Here is an 8,807-nt window from a genome sequence, read left to right on the forward strand (position 1 = left end):
GTGAGTTTCAGTACACGTGTGAGCATCTATTATGTACGTTTACCGTCACTGGGAGGTAAAAAGTCATTATGAAACAGATGCCTCGCAGGCCCTCGGTAAGCTGTGCTTAATAGGTCTTACACAAACTCATCAGCGGGTCTCCACACTCCCACACAAACACACATAGGTTTGCCAGTCACTTCACGGTGTGCATATCTCAGAACTCTGATTTCATATTCTGTGCCAAATATGGCATCAAGACAGAGCGTCTGAGAGGGAGCACAACAAGCAAAGTGAGAGAGAGTGCATCAGTATGGATGTGTCTCTGCAATACAGAGTATTTCTTCCTTTAGGGAGATTGTTCCATTGGGTCACAGCGTTTTAAGTTGTTTCCTAGATTAATTTTTAAGCCTATACAATACAAATAGTGAAAAATGTCCATCATAATTTACATTATTTCTCAAATTGACTGTTTTTCTTCCAACTAACAGTCCATTCATTCAATGGCTAGAAGATTATTACACCATCGCATTTTATTGGTTCCCTATAAACGTCACTTTAACTGTGTCAGTGTGTTTCTGCCACCCGGCGCAAAATCTCCTGGGAAAATGAAGGCTGACTGGTTCACCAGTCAGGCTGGCAGCCTGGCACCGTTTCTGTCTGCTGTCACGTCTCCATTAGAGACTAAATTAATGAATAAACTCACACTTTGTCCTGTGTTGTTGGTAGTGGCTTCTCTGAGGAAAAGGGAAGGCTATGATCAGTCTGCCAGCCCAAATCCTTTATTTGGCATATCCATACTGACTTTAGGCAGTCTGTGTCATTATTCATGTTTTACTTTCCATTTCCTGTCTTTGTGTTTCTTCTCGTCTTTTCTGATTGCCCTATTAGGTTTACCTGTGTCCATCTTTGTCAGTTTATTCTGACAGTCTGGGAATGAGCAGCAAAAACAACTTATGGATGCAGTCAGTCTATATAATGACGTCATTGTAAATGGTGTGCAACATTCATGTTTTTGTATTAATTTAAATGGCTGGGATGACTTCTATGTAATGATCATTATCAATAATTTACAATTTGAGAGTGTCCTGCACTACAGTGGACAGGCTAACTTGAACACCAACACACTACAGGTCAAAGCAGCCACAGCACCTACAGTCACCAACAGCCAGGAGATGAGGTGGGGAAAAAAATCCCCAGACTCCCTTATAAAATCGCTCAATATTGTGAGTTGTTGAGTTAGGAGAAACTTTACTAACTTTATTAAACGCTTTCTATGACAAATTCTTAATTATTTGGGCCTTCTTGTCAACTCGGCGAATATTGTACATGAATTCATTCTTTGTGTAAAAAGCCTCGTGCCCTCTCGTCTCAGAGATGTACGTGTTTATCTGCACATACAGCAGGGAAGTGAGGTGCGATCACAAGTGGTCAGTCAAGATGAAGAATCCATGCTGCTACCAGCAGAGCAGTACGGAGGACAACACAGAGAACAGCAGTCTGTGCACAGTCACGCTGAAATGCATCATCTGCTCCATGATAGCATGATTGTTGGAAAGTGTGCGTCATGATTGACGCCTGTGTCTTGACAAGAGCAAACCGTGCAGATTGGTTGGTGATGACTGAGCACAAAACCTCTGTTCACTTGCAAACAACGGCACGGACAGATTGCCTTAAAGATCTGATTTGAGAAACAGATTTGATTTGCCCGCAGTCTGAACACAGCTGAAATGATGTTGCTGTTGTTACGGCTTAATGCTGGGAGGGCATTCAACATCCAAGAAGAAGAAAAAAGAGAACGGATGCAATTAATGAAGCTGAAAAAAAGCCGCAGTTTGAGATAATTGCTTCATTAGTGCTCTTAATAATTAATCAATTATCAAAAATGTTTAATTATTGTAGCTAAACTAGTCTTTTCAGCACTATTCATACCCTTATTTGCACAGTAGTTTATATTTGTTTGGTTATATATAGACTGCATGTCGACACTACCTTGTTTCTATTCCATGACTGCCTTCTCACTCTGCACCTGCAGCTTCACTGCCATTATCTCAATGCATCATTTCCCCTTTCCGTCAATCTCATCAACATCTGAGCCAATCAGCCGATGAACCACTTCCCCCTTCTGTGTGGGAACCTGCGAGTCCCTTCCTCAGCCCGCCGCCTCAGCCCTCCCACCCGCACTGCCCACCAGATGGCAGAGGTACAGATCCATCATCGCTTGTGAGGAGTGTCACGTCCGTTGCCCATCTTGGCGTAGCGCGCGGCGCCTCAGGGCGTGTCTGTGCCAGCCCCCTGTGCCAGGGATCGTGGGCATGTCAGCTGTTGCACCTCCAACGTGCAGCAGCTGCAGATGCTGCTCATTTGCAGGTTAATGTATTTTGGGGAGAGTTGTGTCAGAGCGCTGGTGAGTGAAGCAAGCCAGCCGTCCAATTAGAGCAGAACAGGTTAGGCGGCTTTTTACACTGCAAAGTCAGTCAGAGCGGCAGCCTCTGGTGGCTGAAAGTGTCCAGAATGATGTTGAGTAACTGTGTCTTACTGTGAAAATCTTGTTATTGTTTTCTGTGGTTGTCCGTCTCTGGCAGGCGTATTGAGAAACGACGGCCACGGCAGTGGGTGTAGAACCTTCTGGCAGTGTGGGCACCGTGTCCTGTGCACAGAAAAAATAACCAGGGACAAGTGACAACACACACACACACACACACACACACATACGGTCATAATAGCATCTTAATTTTCTGAGCTCTTGCAAACTGTTGACCAGCTAAATGTGTGTAAGGCTATTCCTGACAAGCTCAGAGCCGGGAGTTCAAATTGAATTACATAAAAATGTAGCCATTTGCCTTGGAGAAGTTATTTTTATGACTGTGTGTCTCCAGGGCAACAGGCTAATGACACTCATCTCACAGTCTGGTGGCATCCAAATCCATTACGCTACCTAACCCGTGGCATTACAAATCTGCTTGCCATCATCCAATTTGCCTCCTGTAAATTGCCTTTTCATTCTATGAAGAAACGGTTCCCCATTTGTAATATATGTGTCAAAAGGATTACCAATGTAATATTAATATTCTTGCCGACAATTAGACTTCACAAAAGGGAACATTGTGTCCATAAAATTACCAATGGATTGGGTGGGAGACTGATACAGGGAGGGAGAGGAAGATGGTGAGATTGTCAGCGTGCGGTGTTGACTGGGACGGATGCTGCAGACGGAACAGGGGTGTCTCAAAAAGATAATGAAAAAGAGCTGGTACCTCTCACACTGCTGGGCCGAATCAATCAGTAAGGGATTCAAAAAATGTTCATCATTTATTCTCTGCCAGGAGCCTTTTCCTGTTCTCAAGGGAAAAAAAAAAAATTGAATAACTTTGAATATATTTCACGGCACAATTTTTCTGCCAATCAAAAGTAAAACTGTCGTAGAAACTCCCCTAACTGCGCTCCCTCTAAATACAACAGGGGGGTTCTCCATCACTTTTCCACCTCAGCTGCGGTTTGTTTAATCCAATATGGGATTGTGGGTCCGTGGAGACGAGCGTCTGTTCATCAGCATGCAGAGGTTGGTTTTCCCCATCTGGGCTCGGTTATTATACAGGCCTATAACTCTGCGAGAAGTTAAAGCTCTCAGACTGATCTCACAGGCAGCGTATCCCCTCCTGGCCTTCTCTCCAGTGTCCTCTCCACCTTTACTGTATGGGCTTAGATGTAACTAAGCTAATGTGTGCAGCTTTCTTCCTCCACATACCATCTGCTGAGATGAAAAGGCACAGGAAGCAGGACCTCGCCCACTCCAGGCCTGTTCCTGCCTCAGTGTTAATGCCTGTTACGCAGGCGGAGAAGTGCACTCAGGTGGGTTAGTGAAATCCTCTCGGGCCGCCGAGCGGGACAAAGGTCACACACGTACCGCCTCTTAAGGGACGTCGCCTGGCCCCTGCACCCACGCACCTACACACTAACCCACAAACATCCTCCTCCGACGCCCGGCGCACCTGTTCTCCTCAGAAGAGTGAAGGCAGACACATGTTCATGAGCCAGAAACAGCATCTCTGGCAATCATCTCCATTTTCCTGCCTTTCAAGCAGCGTACTCTCACATCTCACCACCCCTCCACTTAAATAGGCTAAACAGCCCTCTCTGCAAGCCAGCAAGCAATGTCACATTATAAATACAAATATTACATTTCAATGGGTTTAGTGCTTAAAATTCCTCCCTGGCTCGCTGTAGAATATTTATGATAGTAAAACACATTGCATTTCCAGACTATCAAGAAGAGCCGCAGGCAAATGTGCCCAAGAAGTAGCCTGTTTGGGGAATATTTTATCCCTACATGGTAGCTCCTTAAATGGATTTATGACTCATAAAAACAATCTACTGGAAGCGACGAACACATAAAATGCCACCGCGCGTTACCTCGTTCGCTTCAGAGAGGGATTGCACCGCCAAACAAGAGGAGAAGTGGGCTCGTGGTTACCTGGGGAGACGGGTCAATAAATGTCAGCGTGGCATCATTAGCCTTGTCACTTAATGATGCAGCCGACTAGAAGCTGATGTGCCACACTCACGTGGCCGTGTGGAATCAATGCCAGAGCAAGACAAAAGCTTTTTTTGTTTTTTGGGAGGGAGGGGGGATAATTCACATGAAAGCACAAGCACGGGCGAATGTCAGCGTGACCGTTAACGCCGTCACAGGCTGCTTGGAGGAAACTGAGATGGAGCTTGGCAAACGTGACTTCACGAATGTTTCTTCTACTCCACTGTGGGAGGAACAGGAGAGAACATATTTCTTTATTTTGGATCCATATGCTGCCAAGCCCTCATAGGGGAAATATGTGTGTCTCCATGTGTGTGTTCCAGTTTGTGGGCTGCTCTTAGCGCCGACGTCCAGCTGATGGGTTCATTTGACACTCCCACACAATATGGGGGATGTTTCTGCTGCTATCAGCGAGGTGAAGTGTGGGAATATGAGCAGAGGCTGAGGGAAGTTAGATGTGTCCTCTCTGTAAGAGCTCCCTGCTGGGGGGGGAGGGGTGACATTATAGATTCAGAGGAAGGGGACTGAGAAGATATGCATTTCCTGCACGAAAGAGTATTAAATCATAGCGTTTCCTCAAATACTGCATGTGCATGTCATTTTTATTTGCGACATCACACTCAATGCAAAGCCTCCTGTTTGGCTCGTAGTGCCATCTAGTGCTTACCCTATATATCCTATATCTATCTACAGTACATCCTCTGTCTGGCTTGTGAGACAAGCAAACCTGAATGAGGTGTCTGGTCTCCACAGCAACAGGTCTCCCGTCCCTCATGCTGTCAGTGAACCAGCTGATGTCCAACACGTGCATGTCTGGTAGATTCTTTAAGGCGCAGTCCTTCAGCCACTTCCACAGGGATGAAGCCTGGTTGTCCTCTGACACCACATGAGTGATCTCATCGCTGCAGAGGACAGAGAAAACAGCTGTGAGATGTTTTTTAGTTCAGGTTAAGGTTTTATTCCATTCTGTCGAAGCTCAAAGACAGTGGTGATCATTGTTTAGGCGAAAGGCCTTTACACACCAGAGCATTTTAGCGTGATTAATTCGCAAGTCGACTGTTTTTGTTGTACTTTCACACAGGAAGCAAATATTATATGACAAAGGACACAAAATGTCATGTTTTTGTTTTTTATAGGGTTCATCCTCACGTGTTTCTTGTGACTTTCCACTTCCTGTCTTTGTCTTTTTCCTGCCCCTTTTTCTATGTACACTTGTGTTTTATTTGTTCTTAGGCCCTTTGTCACTGTGTTTGCTCCATGTGTTTTCTGCATTCCTGCCTTGGATCCCTAAGCTTCATCCTGGTTTGTACTTCATTTAGTTTTGTTTTTCTCTTTCGATTTGCCCCAACCTGTTTTTGTCAGTTTTGTTGCCTGACTTTGATTTTAGTGGATTCAGCTTTAGGTTAATAAAGCTCTCATTTTGTTCTGTCTGCCCTGGTGTCTTGCATTTGGGTTTGTTTTTGATAGCATATAACACAACTATAAAGATAATGTGGCAGAAGTGATTTGGGATGAGTAAGCCTGATTGCTCCCTGCACAGACTGATATATATGAGGGATTTACCAACGGGAAGCAAAAGCTGTTATATCCACCTGTAGTCTCTCTTTAAATCCACCAGACTACTTTGATAAAAAGAAAGCAATTTTACCACGCTGAACATGGGAGGAGCTGGTCTGCCACTGCCATGATTGTTTGTAGCTTTGGTTGGTAACTTCGGTGTTTTTGATTAATACGTCTTTGGACCCAGGAGCCCCAGGACGGGCATTTTATTGCTCAACTGGGGGTCAGGAAAAAGCTGTGACCACAACAGTAACATATTTTCGCCTTTGTTCACCACGTTAGCACACAGATGCTAATTTGCACATCCAGCTCTCATTTGGAGTCGGGTTTTCCAATATTCACTTTAAGCTCCGCTTTGGTCTCCACCAACTTTTGAGGAGAATATCTGGCTCTTTAGCTGCTAAATGCTCCTTTGTGTTTACCAGCTATTCGCTAGCTTTGTCTGCCTTCGCATTGGTGCTCAGCAGCTAGCGTACCATCAGTTTGTCACGAAAAACAGCTGCAGGTGAGAATGATAACACAGGAGCAGTGAGAGGAAACCAAAACAGCAAACTTGCGGGTCTGGAATCCAAAACCACAAGCTGAAAGACCCTAAAAAGCACTGTAGAGCTGCAGAGTCTGGTTATAATTCATACTTATACACGAGTGACCACTCGCTCATTCAAATAGTCCTGTCAGCCTTGTGTTTATAGATTAGTAGGATTCCAAGACACCTTGAATTGTTTGATTGGAAGACTTTCTTCACTGCTTGATTTCACAGAAGTAACTTTCCTGTCTCGGTCTCAGCAGCCTTTAGAGAGTGCAGAAGGCTCAAGTGAAGCTTTTGAAATGCAGCTCAGATCTCAGAGTCATGGTCTTGTTCGTGCTGTTTGGGGATCAACACTGGGTGAACAACAATCAGCTCAGACCCTCGGTGCCTCCCTCCACTATTTGATAGCCGAACTCATTCAACCAGTGCCTCCTAGAGCTCCACCGAGACTTTCTCGACAGACTTTTTATCACGGCCTACTCCCCTCTGCTTCCTGCCACGGAGTCTAACTACCATACCCAATCAGGGCGTTCAGCCGTGCATAATTACCCTCAGCATGCTCCTCCTCTTCCTCTCTCCTGGCGTGTGTAAATCAGTGGAAAGACTCCTTAAGACACGTCCCAGCAGAGCTCAGGCTGAGGCCTAATTGGCCAAATCACTGGCGAAACTAATCCTCTATCTGCTCGGTATACCAGTCCGGCCACCGATGGTCCACGTTGAAAAAAAGAAAGATCCTTCCCAGCCCACAGACGTGAACAAAGAGGAGCATGTAAGGTATCTCAGGGACACAGCTATTATCTCCAAAAGCTTAAATTCACCGGCCGTGAACAGTTGTCTTACCGCTGTAATAGAGATTTGGCTCTTGGGTTGATTTCCCTCTAAAATCACGGGGGGTTGAGTTGCTACATTGGAGTTTGAAGATCATAGAAAAAAAGCACTCTCCCCTGTTTACCTTGATCTAATCCAGCCCCTGAATTTGGATCCTTATCTCATGTGTAGCCGCGCAGAATGTAAAACAGCAGATCGACATGCAAATGAGCGAGAACACGAGCCCAGCAACAGATTTTACTCCGCAGAATCAGTGGGACCGAGCCCAGACACAAGGACAGGCTAAAGTCAATGAGCTTTGATATGGAGAACTCTCTCGAGCCGTCTCTCTGCCCCCGATCATGTCAGCAGCTACCCTCTCATTCATCCCAGTGAAACCAACAGGCGGATCAAAGATAGAGTACGTCCACATCAGATTTTTACACCATTGCAAGGTTTCATCTGTTTGCCTTTTCCAGCATCCACACTGAGATATACGTGATTATTGTGAGTAGTAAATTAATCATAATAAATAAACTTCTAAATTAAATTTCATTAAAATATTATTAAACTCACTCAAGGAGAGCTGCTATGCCTAATTAACCAGGATGTCACATCACAGATAAACAACATGAGGACATGGCCATTTCGCCAAATGGGGTTTATCCAATCACAGCTTAATTTGGCGAGATACGCCCGTCAAGCTTTGGATTTCTCCACATGTTGCACGGAGCTGAAGAAAGAGTATAATCTGAAATAATCTGTTTATACAGAGTTTTTTAGCCATTCTGAAACTATGATGATGATGCAAAGGCAAACATCTTAGGATAATTATCTAACATAGACTACAAAACATTTACATCTCCAGTTTACTAGATTACTAGCTACAGTAGCAGAACCTTTACAACTTATAAATTGATCAATTCAAGTGTGTATAGTGTAGCGTAGTAAGAAGCTTAGTGGTGGCACTGAAGACCTTGACGTCCGCATGTAGTTTGTTTGTAGCCTAACGTTAGCTTTGTACTTTTGGCGGTTTCATTTACGCTTCAGAAATATGTTTGGTACTGAAGTAATCCAAAAGTGATGAAAAGTAATCAAGTTACATTGCCTTTATATTGTTATACTTGGATTATGTTACTGACTACATTTTTGAAGAGGTAATTAGAAGCTGTATGAGAGTGCATTGTTAAAGTAACCCTCACAACCCTGGACACATTATACTGTATGTTACCTATGAAAAAACTGGCATTATTAATCAACGTTGCTACATTAGACCAATGTAGTATACTTATTTCATCATAATACATTTTTTGATGGCCCCTAAGTCACCCCGAAACGCTTACGTTACAAGGGCTGGGAGATGAGCTAACCGTCCTTCTTCTGCCAACAGTGGGTGAA

At 44.4% G+C, this 8,807-nt stretch overlaps 1 protein-coding gene across 1 annotated transcript in view; it reads right to left on the bottom strand.

Moving 5' to 3' along the window:
• dntt (deoxynucleotidyltransferase, terminal) overlaps positions 1-8,807 on the bottom strand; it is an 82,998-nt gene extending 74,191 nt beyond the window's left edge. The window contains exons 1-3 of the mRNA XM_084375180.1: positions 8,753-8,807; positions 5,241-5,415; positions 2,519-2,629 (exon numbers count right to left, since the gene is read on the bottom strand). Of these exons, the coding sequence (XP_084231306.1) occupies positions 2,519-2,629; positions 5,241-5,324 (195 nt within the window). The 5' untranslated portion in view covers positions 5,325-5,415; positions 8,753-8,807. The remainder of the gene's footprint in view (positions 1-2,518; positions 2,630-5,240; positions 5,416-8,752) is intronic.

This window comes from Pagrus pagrus, assembly GCF_965226575.1.
Source record: "Pagrus pagrus genome assembly, chromosome: 15".
NCBI classification, from domain to species: domain Eukaryota; kingdom Metazoa; phylum Chordata; class Actinopteri; order Spariformes; family Sparidae; genus Pagrus; species Pagrus pagrus.